This window comes from Zootoca vivipara, chromosome 1 (assembly GCF_965207765.1).
Source record: "Zootoca vivipara chromosome 1, rZooViv2.hap1.1, whole genome shotgun sequence".
NCBI lineage: Eukaryota > Metazoa > Chordata > Lepidosauria > Squamata > Lacertidae > Zootoca > Zootoca vivipara.
Window position 1 is genome coordinate 1,185,012 of NC_142582.1, and position 13,721 is coordinate 1,198,732.

The following is a 13,721-nucleotide window of genomic DNA, read 5'->3' on the forward strand; positions in this document are numbered from 1 at the left end:
CTTTTCTTCTTATCAACAGATGGAGGACATCCACCTCCACCTTTCAAGCGCTCTCACAGTTCCTTGGAGTTCCCAGAGCATTGTTAGGCTTAGTTTGAATTCTGGGGAAGGCACTTGTATCCTTTTCTTCCTCCTCCATTTGTTCAAGAAACAATGTAAAAAAATGTGACACAAACTGTAACTGTATTTTTTGCTTGCCCCAGCTGTACTTTATTCCCAAACTGAGGAGCCCTCGGGATAACCTCATCCATTGACTAGAAGAAACCTTCATATTAAGTCCCTTTTCCAAGCATATCAAAGCACTTCTGAAACGGCTCTTCTGAAGCTGTTCAGAGAAACCAAGTTTCTTTCCCCAGCCCTCCCCACCACAGCCACCACTGGAGAGGATCAAGGAGATCCCTCCTGAAGGAGCTGATGGGGTGGAAGCCATTGTTGAGAGAAGGGGATGGGAAATGTTCCTTTTGTAAAGCCTCCTTTACTTAACATGTGTTAAGAAACAAAAAACCCTTCTCCCAGCAGCCCAACATGTCCTTCTCCACCTTGTGCATGAAGCCCCCTATCCTTCTACAAAGACATGTAAAGAGGGTGTAGGCAATAGTAGCCAGAGAAGGGAACAGAACATTTTGCTGCTATGAATTTTCTTCCACATAAACATATACAGGATAGCACTATAAAAAGGAGGATCACAAATAATAATAATAGTGTTTGGGAATTCAAAGAAGCGAACAGCAGTCCTCACTGACAATAAATGCAATTCTGAATGGTTCAATCTGCCAGCTTGACTCAACATGCCATCCAACAGTATTCAAACATAGCAAAACAAAACAAAACAAAACCCTGTTCCTTGATCTCAGGAACTACTGAGATCTGTGCCAAATTTAGTTACAATATCTTAAGATGTGTCCAAATGAACTATTTATTCTTGAAAATATAATATAGAACATAATTTATGTTGTCTCATTTTGAAAAATTGTTTATACACATATGTATTAATTAAAATCCTTAATTATTTCTCAGAAACACAATATTTCAACATCCCTCCATATTTTACCTGCTCCAGCTCCTCCTTCCAATGCATTTCTTGACACACACTAATTTCCTTTAATTTTGTATTTTCTTTCCTCAATTCTTCTATGTCTTCTTTTTGGGTCTCAACCTGAAGAACACAAAGTTTAGCTTTGTACTCATTTTCTAGTGCCAAGCATCGCTCAGCCACTTCCATTTCTACTTGACGCGCAGCATCTTGAGCACTTTGTAGACCAAGTTTAGCAATTTCTGAAAATAATAAAAGTTTAAAATATTTTCTCATCAGTTTTCATAATTGCAACAGAAGAAAACCAAAATTATAACAAAAAACTGAACAAGTCATATTTAGTGTTTCATTGCTATAATCTTAGTTTAGATTAGAATATTAACACTATTAGAAGATTATTAACACGGCTATTACACGGGTTCCATTCCTATTTGCAGGGTTGTGTCCCCAGCACTCGGAGGCTGCTCCTCTGGCCCATGGCAGTTATGCTATGGGATTGCACAGGTCTCTATTTTTTATTATTATTTTTTTTAAAAAATTATTAGATTTTACAATTTAATATTCAACACATTTACCATATAAAAGAGAAAAAATAAAAGAAAACGAAACTCCCCCCCCCATGACTTCCCTCAACTTCCCCACTGGTTCTTTAAATATTTGCTACTTCTGCTTAATTTTTCTTATTTTTCTGATCTTTTAGCTAAATGCTCTTATATTCTTATCATTTTTATACCAAATTTTCTTTCCAGTTACATCTTACACTTGATTAATTTCCATATTGTTGTTTCTTAACTTTCTTAGTTGTGTTTACTCAAACCCTGCTAGTGAGTCCATTTCTTAACAATATTTCTGTAGATACAACATGAACGGTTCTGTCTTTTTTAAAGTCTTCATTGTCATTGTCTCTGAGTCTTCCTGTGAGTTCCACCATTTCTGTGTATTCTGTAAGTTTGACTTGTCATTCTTCTTTTGTTGGTATCTTATCATCTTTCCATTTTTGAGCTAATAGAATCCTAGCCACCGTTGTAGAATACATGAATAGCTTCTTTCGCTCTTTTGGCAATTCCTGTCCTACAACGCCTAACAAAAAAGGCTTCTGGTTTTTTAACAAAAGTTATTTTAAACATCTGCACAGGTCTCTATTTTGTCCCCAGCTATATGAAGCCTTTGGGAGCAGTCACTAGGAGTTTGAGGTCAAGGTGTAATCAGTATGCTGATGATACCCAGCTCTATTTCTCTGTTACATTTCATTCAGGAGAGACGGTGAAAGACCTGGACAGATGCCTGCATGCAGTGGTGGACTAATGAAGGCTAATAAGCTGAGTATGAATCCTGGGGAGGCAGAACCTTTGTGGGTGAATGGTTCTCAGATGCAGGAGAGAGATGATGTGATTGCATTCCCTCTGAAGGAACAGGTCCGTTGTTCGGGGGAACTTCTTGAACCATCCTTATCAATTGATGTATAGGTGGCCTCTGTGGCTAGGAGTGGCTTATATTAGTTTCACAGGGTAAATCAACTAAAACCATTCTTAGAAAGTGATAGCCTGAGCACTATAGTAAAGCAATGTATTTCACTGGTTTAGAACACTGAGCTAGCATTTTCCATATAAATGTAATTTTGGAAATTGAAATTTTACATGTTATTCTTATGACCTGCAACTTCTTACCTCTGAGGTGCTCTTCTGACATTTTGGCACGGAGCTGTTCAAGACTTAAACAATGTTTTCTTTTCAGTTGCTCCATTTCAGAAGTGAATCTATCTGAAAGATCCATCCTCATCTTCTTTAGGGTCTCTTCATACTGAAGCGTTAGTGAAGACCTTAATAATTCCACCTCACTTCTGTGTTTATTATCCAAATGCAACCGTAAACAAGAGAGTTCTTCCTGAAGCCAACATGCAAAAGAAAAACAATGGTAAGATTTATTAAACATATCCATTTTAAATTTTCCATGCAAAACACTTGTTTTACTAAACTATACTTCACAAGAAGAAAAGGCTAAGCAGTAAATCCTGCACAAATCCAAAGTGGAGCCCCTAAGACAGTTGGATGGCGCCTTGTACACCTCCTTCCAACAACTCCTGCAGCCAAGCTGGTGCCAAATGTTTTGCTCTGCTTTCCTTTGGGCCCACATCAGTGAGGCCAAGAGAGGGATCTTGTCGCCTAGACAGCCTAGAACCTCCACACACACTGCACAGGCTTGTGCCGAGGACGTTACTTCAGTGCTGCCAACGCAGCAGTTTGACTTCACCCCAGAGGTGCACTCCATTATCTCTTGAGACAGACAGATGCCAACAACTAAAATTAGCACAAGCAATTTAGTCGTACCTCAGGTTACAGACACTTCAGGTTGTGTGGTTTCGGGTTGCACACCGCACCGAACCTGGAAGTACCAGAATGGGTTACTTTCGGGTTTCGCCACTCGTGCATGCGCAGAAGCGCTAGATTGCGCTTTGCACATGCGCAGAAGCGCCGAATTGCAACCCGCGCAGACGTGGCACTGCAGGTTGCGAACGTGCCTCCCGCATGGATCACATTCGCAACCCGAGTGTCCACTGTACATGGAGCAAATTCTTCACAGCCCTTTGGCGGTCATCAGCAATAAAATGCAACAAGTAGATCTGCCTTCTAGTACAGCCACAATCAGGATGGAAAACTGAATGCTAATGTATTAATAAATAGAATTAGGATTGATCATAAGCCATAAGTAGCACTGGTCTTCATGTGCATTGATATCCACTAATGGGTTGCAGCCTTACCCAAGGTGGACTGCAACAGCAACACTACTATGCTATGGAGACTGGTCCATTAGAATGAATGGAATGCCTCACCTTACCTCATGGGAGGGCCAGCCCTGGCTATAGACCTCCAAGCCAGACTGAAGACTTGGATGATGCCTTCCTAGAGCAGATAGCCAAACATTCAAAAAGGAGAGATACAGTAGTCATGGGAGACTTCAACTACCCCAATATCTATTGCAACAAGAACTCTGCCAACAAATTCCTCAGTTGCCTCATAGACAATTTCATTTTCCTGAAGGTGAAGGAAGCTACAAGGGGATCATCTATCTTGTACCTGATTCTCAACAACAGGGAGGAACTGTTAGACACCTACTTTGCCTCTGTCTTCACCCAAAAGGAAAGCAGTGCCCAATCTAGTGATAACAGAATAAATAATGCAAGGAGAGAGCTGAAGCCCAAGATAGGAAAAGAGTGGTAAGGGAACACCTAGCTACTTTAAATGAACTCAAATCTGCAGGGCCTGATTAGTTGCACCCAAGGGAGCTTGTGGATGTAATCTCAGAGCCTCTAATCTTTGAGAATTCTTGGAGAACAGGTGAAATCCCTGCAGACTGGAGACAGGCAAATGTTATCCCCATCTTCAAAAGTGGGGGGGGGGGAGAAGACCCATGTAACTACTGACCAGTGAGCTTGACATCAATACCAGGAAAGGTCCTAGAACAGATAATGCAACAGTTGGTCTGTGGGCACTTAGAAAAGGATGCGGTGATTATGAAGACCCAGCCAGGGTTTCCCAAAATCCCAGTCATGTCAGACAAATCTCATTTCTCTTTTTGACGGAGTTTAAAACTTGCTGGATTGGGGGAATGCTGTGGACATAGTGTATTTTGATTTCAGTGAAACGTCTGGCGAAGTCCCCTATGATATTCTTGTGAAGAAGCTGGTAAAATGTGGGTTGATTGAGGTAACTGTTAGGTGGATTTGGATGAAGGAATTGAGGGGATGCTCATCAAATTTGCAGATGACACCAAACTGGTAGGAGCAGCTAATGCTGCAGAAGACAGAATTGGGATTCTAAATGATCTTAACAGATTGGAAAACTGAGCCCAAACCAACAAGATGAATTTCAATAGGGACAAATGTTAAGCAGGAAGAACCAGCTGCACGAATATAAGATGGGGACACCTGCCTTACTAGCAGTACGTGTGAAAAGGATCTAGGGGTCTTAGTAGACAAGCTTGACGTGAGTCAACAGTTTGATGCAGCAATATCAGATGTAATCTCAAAGCCTCTGTCGATAATCTTAAAAGACAGACATTTCTGCATTCCACAGCCTCGACTGGTGGGGGGGGAGGGGGGAGGCAGTTGTTTCCGTAAGCACATGGGAAGCCACTCATGAGGATTCTGGCTTGGTTCTACAGGCTTTGGTGTGGTGGCAACTGGTTCAGTTGTCTCCTCCCTGGCAGCGGCAGGATCAGTTGTCCTTCAACACCAGCATCAGGCTTGGAGGCGGAACCCAATCTGGAACCTTAGCTCACTGTAGCGACCGCTGAACTTAGGGGTCGTGACACTTACTCTAGACCAGAGCTTTCCAAACTGTGTGTCGCAACACGTTAGTGTGTCAGCTGCAGGGTGTAGGTGTGTCATGTGAATGCTCCCCACACTCCTCCCAGGGCAGGAAAGGGGTTAGTATAACCTCCAGTTTGCTAGTAAAACTGAATTACTGTGTCACAAAAAGATGCATGTCTAAAAAGTGCGTCACCAACATGAAAAGTTTGGAAAGCTCTGCACTAGACCAGGCATCCCCAAACTGCGGCCCTCCAGATATTTTGGCCTACAACTCCCATGATCCCTAGCTAGCAGGACCAGTGGTCAGCCATGATGGGAATTGTAGTCCAAAACATCTGGAGGGCCGAAGTTTGGGGATGCCTGCACTAGACTATCCACTGCAGCAGGATTGCTCAATGTACATCCCAAGGGCTGCATGCGGCCCATAAGGCCTTTTTTGGTTACCCTCAGCAACAATCCCCAGAACAGCACATGGAGTTGGGGGGTGGGGGGTGTCATTTTGTCTGGCAAGCCAAATATGCCTTTTTATTACTAGCTAGTAATTTACCTTGTGGCGTTCCAGTTGCTGAGTTAGCTGCTCAAATAGATCATGTCTCTCCTTTTCGGTCATCTCTTCTAAAAATATGGCAGATGAACTGTATGGGGGGAAATTTCAAAAGAGTAAGTAACATGGCCTTAATAACTTTAATAATGTTTTATTATAGCATTACTTTATTATAGCATTATATATACTGGGTATATGCTTTACTATATTATAATTTAATAAAGCAATAACTCTAATAAAGTAATAAAGTAGTTTTCAGTATATTTAACAATGGGTATGTTTAGCATGAAGAAGAGATTCATATGAAGAGATTCATATGAAGAAGGCAATATGATAGCCTTCTTTAAATATTCAAATGACTATCATGTAAGATGCTGGAGCACATTTGTTTTTAACTGCTCCAGAGTAGGACCCAAAAATAAGGGGTTCACATTACAAGAAAGATTATTTCACTGAAATATTTGGAAGACCCTAATGGTATAAGATGTGGTAGAACAGAATGCCTCAGAAAGTGATGAACTATCCCACATTAGATGTTTTAAAGGAGAGGCTGAATGGCCACCTATGAGGAATACTACAACAGTGGATTTCCTGCAGCAGCAGACAGTAGATCACCCAACTCCATCATTCTATGTACTGAACTGTAAATTTGGGGGTGATTTAAAGTCACACAGAAGCAACCATGGTAATATAATACTGTAAGAAAATGTTAGCATGAAATGGTATTCATTTCTACAACCACGGATTCACATTTTTCAGTTACCACAATCATGAGATTAAGATTCCTGTATCCATATGCAAGCCGGTTCACACTTCACTTAACTCTATCACACTAGTTCTAAACCTCAGGGTTCCCCACCACCACATCATTAACAGTTGTGGTGTGCATCTCTCTCCCTCTCTCTCTCTCTCATCTTTTCTAATTGGTTGCAGTAAGGATCTGGAGCTCATGTAGGTGAAAGGCATCTTAGCAGAGATTTTGCTACAGGAGAAGCATTTTCCATTGTTCAGCAGGCAGGCCTGCCATGCTGCTACAGCCTGGATAATGCAGCTCAGGCCTTCCCAAATGTTCCCCAGACAGGGAAGGGTCAGGCACAGACAGGTACACATATTTAAGGCTCCAGCCTTCACAGAGGTACTAAATGGTGCATGGCTAATCCACAGAAATTCACAGCACCATGTTGCTTTGCATTGCCCATGAAAACAGTAAAATCACTGTTTTAGCTGCCTTCCGTTTTCTCTCTAGCTATAGCTGCTTTGGTGTGAGAAGAAACAGCTGTTTGGGACTCTGCAGTCATTCAGGATTTTACCTTAAATAGATCTTAAATTCCAATTAAATATACAAATCCCACAAAAACTATTATCAGCTTTTATCAACAGGCTCTCTCTTTAGTTTGTAAGCATTTAGGGTACCTAAAATTTCCACTGGAAGTACAACATGAGGTAGTGAATTTTCCTTGACCCACACCCACCCGCCTATCAACTGAACTCCCTGGTAGCATCAGCTGACAGGCTGGAGGACAGAGTGTAATCTTACACTGGCTGCCCACTGCCACGTTCCCAGTAAGAAACACCAACCACATGTTTCCTAAGCCACCCTCAACTTGAAGCAGCTGCAGACAGATCTTAAGCATTCACTAGAATCCATACAAACGAAAACAGTAAATGAAAGACACTGGCAGCTTGCCTCTTGAAAAAAAAAATCTAAATCAGGATTAGCAAAGGATTCCCATTCTTCAAGTGGTGTGAACTAACCAATATTTTACAAGTCGCTCACAGAATGCAAGACTGAGCTTGTGAAAACCAACTTAGGCAACTAATGTCTGCCTGGTAATAAATATTAGCATTGGTAACAAATAATAGCCTTTCCAGAGACAAAACATGAGGGCAGGCAATTGCACAACACTTCCTTGAAAGGCTAGTCAGTGGCAAAGTTGTGAAAGGCATAAAGGGTCTAATTTTCTTGACTCTTCAAAACAACATTAACTCTCTCTTTTTTAATGGATACATGACAATCAAGCTAACCCAATCCTAACTGTGACAAACAGAAATCTAGTGCATCCTACAGCTGCTAGATGCTCCTGAGTATCAAAGTGTGGTAGTAACAAAAATTATCCCCTAGCCAGGAGCACAAGGGCTTCAGGAAAGTTCTCCAACATGACCAGCTGTCCTGACTGCCAGAGGAAACTACAATTACAAATACAGTGGTACCTTGGTTTAAGAACAGCATAATTTATAAACAACTTGGATTAAAAATGCTGCAAACCCTGAAGTGGCGCTGTGGTTAAACCACTGAGCCTAGGGCTTGCCGATCAGAAGGTCGGCGGTTCGAATCCCTGTGACGGGGTGAGCTCCCGTTGCTTGGTCCCAGCTCCTGCCAACCTAGCAGTTCGAAAGCACGTCAAAATGCAAGTAGATAAATAGGGAAGGTAAACGGCGTTTCCGTGTGCTGCTCTGGTTTGCCAGAAGCGGCTTTGTCATGCTGGCCACATGACCTGGAAGCTATACGCCGGCTCCCTCGGCCAAAAATGCGAGATGAGCGCGCAACCCCAGAGTCGGTCACGACTGGACCTAATGGTCAGGGGTCCCTTTACATTTACCTTTTAAACCCTGAAGTAGGTGTTTTGGTTTGTGAACTCTGCCTTTGAAGCAGAACATGTTCTGCTTCCTGTTGAGTGTGTTCCATTTGTAAACTGAGTCCCCCGCTGCTATGAGAAAGCATGCCTTGGTTTAAGAATGCTTTGGTTTAAGAACGGACTTCTGTGTAGTTTTCATTACACATTCCCCCCTTATTCAGAATGTAATACTTAGTAATCAGCTCTTTAAAAATCTGATGTTACAGATCAAGTTACTAAATTATTAGCATCACCCAAATTCCACATGTAGATCTTGGCTGTTCTCCACCTCTGATAGGGAATAATCTTTCATTTCCCGAAGCCTCTGATGCAGCATTGTTAATTCTTCTCTGTAGTTTTCTTCCACAGACTTTAATTTCTGTTCAAAATAAAGTCTTAATTGTTCCAGTTCATTTTCATGTTCACTTTTCTTTTTATCCCATTTAAGTTGAAAATCCTTCTTCAGGTATTCCATTTCTTCGATGTGTGACGGGCGAGCAAGCAGCTGTTCTTTCAACTCTGGTGGAAGACCAAGATAGTACTCTCTTATTTTAATAAAGTATATTAAAATAAAACAAGCTTCTGAAGACGTACAACACACACAGGACGCCATTAAGAAGACTAGGCTTAACATTTGACCTTAAGTGCCTTAGATGCTAAGAAGCACTTTATTAACGTGAACAGAACTTATTACAAGTTCTGAGGTTGCTTGTGTAATGCGACTTGATCTCCTTCCCCTTGCCATCCCTCAGTCTGATCATGTACGTTTGGGGGACCCTTCAGAACACATCAGAGGGTGCAGCGGGAGGATAGGAAAGCTTATTCTGTATGAAAACATTGGATAGCTAGCAACTCCACCTATATTTACATTTTCCAAGATTTGCATAAAAACCCCAAAAGGCTTGTGATCTATTAATATTGGCCAGGTTAAATGCATAATAAAATGAAGAAAGTAAATATAAACACTGCCAAGTCTGAAGATTAGTATTACAAATCTTAGAGCTCATTTATGAATGTTAACTACTCAATATATCATTATATTTTATTCCTTAAACTGCATACCTGAAGTGGAAAAAGGAGGAAATAATAATAATAATAATAATAATAATAATAATAATAATAATAATAATAATTCAAGAGCTACTATATAAATACAAATCACTGAGTTAATTTTTCAAATTAATTGTTAAGATTCAAAATGAATGGCATCAGGATTATTTGTGCCATAAATTTAGCTTGTATGTTATACCTGAAATAATAAAAATATTTTTAGAAACTTAATATTATATTTGAACAGGATAAAATGTAAATTATGTCAATCCTCAAATCTGAGAAAGTAACCTAAAATCCTGAAATTAAAACTGAGAGTTTCACAAACATGCGTTAACAGGTCCTCAGCTAATCAGTCATTAAGAAGTTGTAAAATATTGTTCCTTTATATGTCATTACTTAATAGCGTAAAATAAAATGCTTCACTGAATGATAGAGAATCAGACCCTAAAATTTAAAAATGAACAGAAAGCAAGTTACAGGTTACAATGCTCCTATGTCAAATCCTCAAACGTACCACTTAATTCTTGGCGACTTGCCCAAGCACTATCCAGTTGAGACAAAAGTCGCTTGATTTCTTCTTCTGACTCTGCCTTTAGTTTTTCTTGCATAGCCGTTAGCTTTTCTATCTACAAGAAGTACAATAAGTTAGTACACCTACAAATTTTAATTTTTAAAAAAGTTTTCAAAATCTTCTAACCAGGAGTGATAGAATTTTTGGCCAATTTCTGGCTCCGAATTTCTTAACAGCAGCAACAATAAAACCACTTTATAAATTAGATTGTTGAAATTTAAGGAAGCTAACCAGTAGTGCATATCTGCATGAAAGGACTCTTTGCTTTGTTCAATTCTGATACTAAAACACATTCCTAGGCTTAGAATGTGCTCAGATGCTGCCTGTTCTTTCATTTTAACTCTACATCGTTTGCAACTGACTGGTAAGATTTTGAATGGGATGGGGAACCTTTTTGGCCCCCACTGCACCCCTGACAGATGGACAGCACCACCCACTTGTCAGTCAGGTGATGTCATTATGACATTATCAGGCGATGTGCACAAAGTTCCAGTTTTCTTCAGGGCTTCAGTGTGCCAACTACTGTAGTTCACTGTGAGGAACTAGTTTGTACACCTGAACCAAGCAGAATTAAACTCCTTGTGCATCAGCTGATGCATGGGGACATCAATCTTGCTTTCAATAGGGTTCAGGTGCACCAGTGAGTTCTTTCTCTCTTTTTTATTATTGAAACTTTTCAACATACAGTCATACCCCTTTTGCATCCGGGATCCGTTCCGGAGCCCCAGACACTCGACGAAAGCGCCACTCGACAAAGCGCCACTCTGCGCATAGCGTGATTTTGTGCTTCTGCATGTGCAGCAAACCCGGAAGTAACCCGTTCCAATACTTCCGGGTTTGCCGCGGACGTTAAACGAAATGGACCCTAAACAGGGCGGACTCAAAACGAGGGACCAATGTACAATAGAATAAAAGCCAAACTAATCCAAATGAAAATAGAAAGAAAACGGGAAAGCAAATGTACATACGTACAAGAAAGAAAGAAAGAACACAAAAAGAAAGTGGGAGGAAGAAAGGAAAATGCAATGCCCTCTATCAGAGGTGCATCTCATCCCTTGTCCCACAGCCTCCCAATCTGGGAGATCTTCCCTTCTCTGCATCTCACACAGAGTTCTTCATCATCCATCCACCACCTTCATTTGTGTATCCTCATTAACTCAGAGTAGAGGACACCAACCCCTTCATGGATCAATGCCTTGTCGTGGCGAAGGGGCTTGAATAACTCAGAGAAGCTATGAGCTATGCCATGCAGGGCCACCCAAGTTGGACAGGTCATAGTGGAGAGTTTTGACTAAACGTGATCCATCTGGAGAAGGAACTGGCAAGCCACTCCAGTATCCCTGCCAAGAAAACTCCATGGACAAAGACAACAGGCATATAAAAGTTATGACGCTGGAAGATGAGCCCCTCAGGTCGGAAGGCGTCCAACATGCTACTGAGGAAGAGCGGAGGACAAGTACAAGTAGATTCAGAGCTGATGAAGCGGCTGGGCCAAAGCCAAAAGGACGCTCAGTTGCGGATATGCCTGGAAGCGAAAGGAAAGTCTGATGCTGTAAAGAAAAATATTGCATAGGAACCTGGAATGTAAGAACCATGAATGGAGGTAAGCTGGATGTGGTCAAAAATGAGATGACAAGAATAAATATCGGAATCCTGGGCATCAGTGAACTAAAATGGAAGGGAATGGGCGAATTCAGTTCGGGTGACTATCATATCTACTACTGTGGGCAAGAATCCTGTAGTAGAAATGGAGTGGCCCTCATAGTCAACAAAAGAGTGGCAAAAGCTGTAATGGGATGCAATCTCAAAAATGACAGAATGATCTCGATACGAATCCAAGGCAGACCTTTTAACATCACAGTAATCCAAGTTTATGCACCAACTACCGGAGCTGAAGAAAGTGAAATTGACCAATTCTATGAAGACCTACAACACCTTCTAGAAATGACACCAAAGAAGGATGTTCTTCTCATTACAGGGGATTGGAATGCTAAAGTAGGGAATCAAGAGATAAAAGGAACAACTGGCAAGTTTGGCCTTGGAGTTCAAAATGAAGCAGGGCAAAGGCTAATAGAGTTCTGTCAAGAGAACAAGCTGGTCATCACAAACACTCTCTTCCAACAACACAAGAGACGACTCTACACATGGATATCACCAAATGGGCAGCATCGAAATCAGATTGATTATATTCTCTGCAGCCAAAGATGGAGAAGCTCTATACAATCAGCAAAAACAAGACCTGGAGCTGACTGTAACTCAGATCATCAGCTTCTTATAGCAAAATTCCAGCTTAAACTGAAGAAAGTAGGAAAAACCACTGGGCCAGTAAGATACAATCTGAATCAAATCCCTTATGAATACACAGTGGAAGTGAGGAACAGGTTTAAGGATTTAGATTTGGTGGACAGAGTACCTGAAGAACTATGGATGGAGGCTCATAACATTATACAGGAGGCAGCAACGAAAACCATCCCAAGGAAAAGGAAATGCAAGAAAGCAAAATGGCTGTCCAACGAGGCCTTACAAATAGCGGAGGAGAGGAGGCAAGCAAAATGCAAGGGAGATAGGGAAAGATACAGGAAACTGAATGCAGATTTCCAAAAAACAGCAAGGAGAGACAAGAGGGTCTTCTTAAATGAGCAATGCAAAGAAATAGAGGAAAACAATAGAAAGGGGAAAACCAGAGATCTGTTCAAGAAAATTGGAGATATGAAAGGAACATTTCGTACAAAGATTACCATAATCAAGGACAAAAGTGGTAAGGACCTAACAGAAGCAGAAGACATCAAGAAGAGGTGGCAAGAATACACAGAGGAATTATACCAGAAAGATATGGAGGTCTCGTACACCCCAGGTAGTGTGGTTGCTGACCTTGAGCCAGACATCTTGGAGAGTGAAGTCAAATGGGCCTTAGAAAGCACTGCTAATAACAAGGCCAGTGGAAGTGATGATATTCCAGCTGAACTATTTAAAATTTTAAAAGATGATGCTGTTAAGGTGCTACACCCAATATGCCAGCAAGTTTGGAAAACTCAGCAATGGCCAGAGGATTGGAGAAGATCAGTCTACATCCCAATTCCAAAGAAGGGCAGTGCCAAAGAATGCTCCAACTACCGCACAATTGCGCTCATTTCACACGCTACCAAGGTTATGCTTAAAATTCTACAAGGCAGGCTTAGGCAGTATGTGGACCGAGAACTCCCAGAAGTGCAAGCTGGATTTCGAAAGGGCAGAGGAACCAGAGACCAAATAGCAAACATGCGCTGGATTATGGAGAAAGCTAGAGAGTTCCAGAAAAACGTCTACTTCTGCTTCATTGACTATGCAAAAGCCTTTGACTGTGTCGACCACAGCAAACTATGGCAAGTTCTTAAAGAAATGGGAGTGCCTGATCACCTCATCTGTCTCCTGAGAAATCTCTATGTGGGACAAGAAGCTACAGTTAGAACTGGATATGGAACAACTGATTGGTTCAAAATTGGGAAAGGAGTACGACAAGGTTGTATATTGTCTCCCTGCTTATTTAACTTATATGCAGAATTCATCATGCGAAAGGCTGGACTAGATGAATCCCAAGCCGGAATTAAGATTGCCGG

The 13,721-nt window shown here is 41.3% G+C and overlaps 1 protein-coding gene across 6 annotated transcripts in view; it reads right to left on the minus strand.

The window, feature by feature from the left end:
• Positions 1 to 13,721, minus strand: part of PCNT (pericentrin) — an 84,926-nt gene that overhangs the window by 56,525 nt on the left and 14,680 nt on the right. For 5 of the 6 annotated variants that reach the window (XR_015951508.1, XR_015951507.1, XM_088675569.1 and 2 more), the window contains 5 exons: positions 10,069 to 10,180; positions 8,756 to 9,020; positions 5,890 to 5,977; positions 2,701 to 2,917; positions 1,052 to 1,275 (listed from right to left, as the gene is read on the minus strand). Coding sequence is in view for 4 of the 6 variants with exons in the window: in XM_088675569.1 (XP_088531695.1) it covers positions 1,052 to 1,275; positions 2,701 to 2,917; positions 5,890 to 5,977; positions 8,756 to 9,020; positions 10,069 to 10,180 (906 nt within the window). In the remaining 2 variants the exon portion in view is untranslated. The remainder of the gene's footprint in view (positions 1 to 1,051; positions 1,276 to 2,700; positions 2,918 to 5,889; positions 5,978 to 8,755; positions 9,021 to 10,068; positions 10,181 to 13,721) is intronic. The other variant, XM_088675583.1, reaches the window with a different exon arrangement.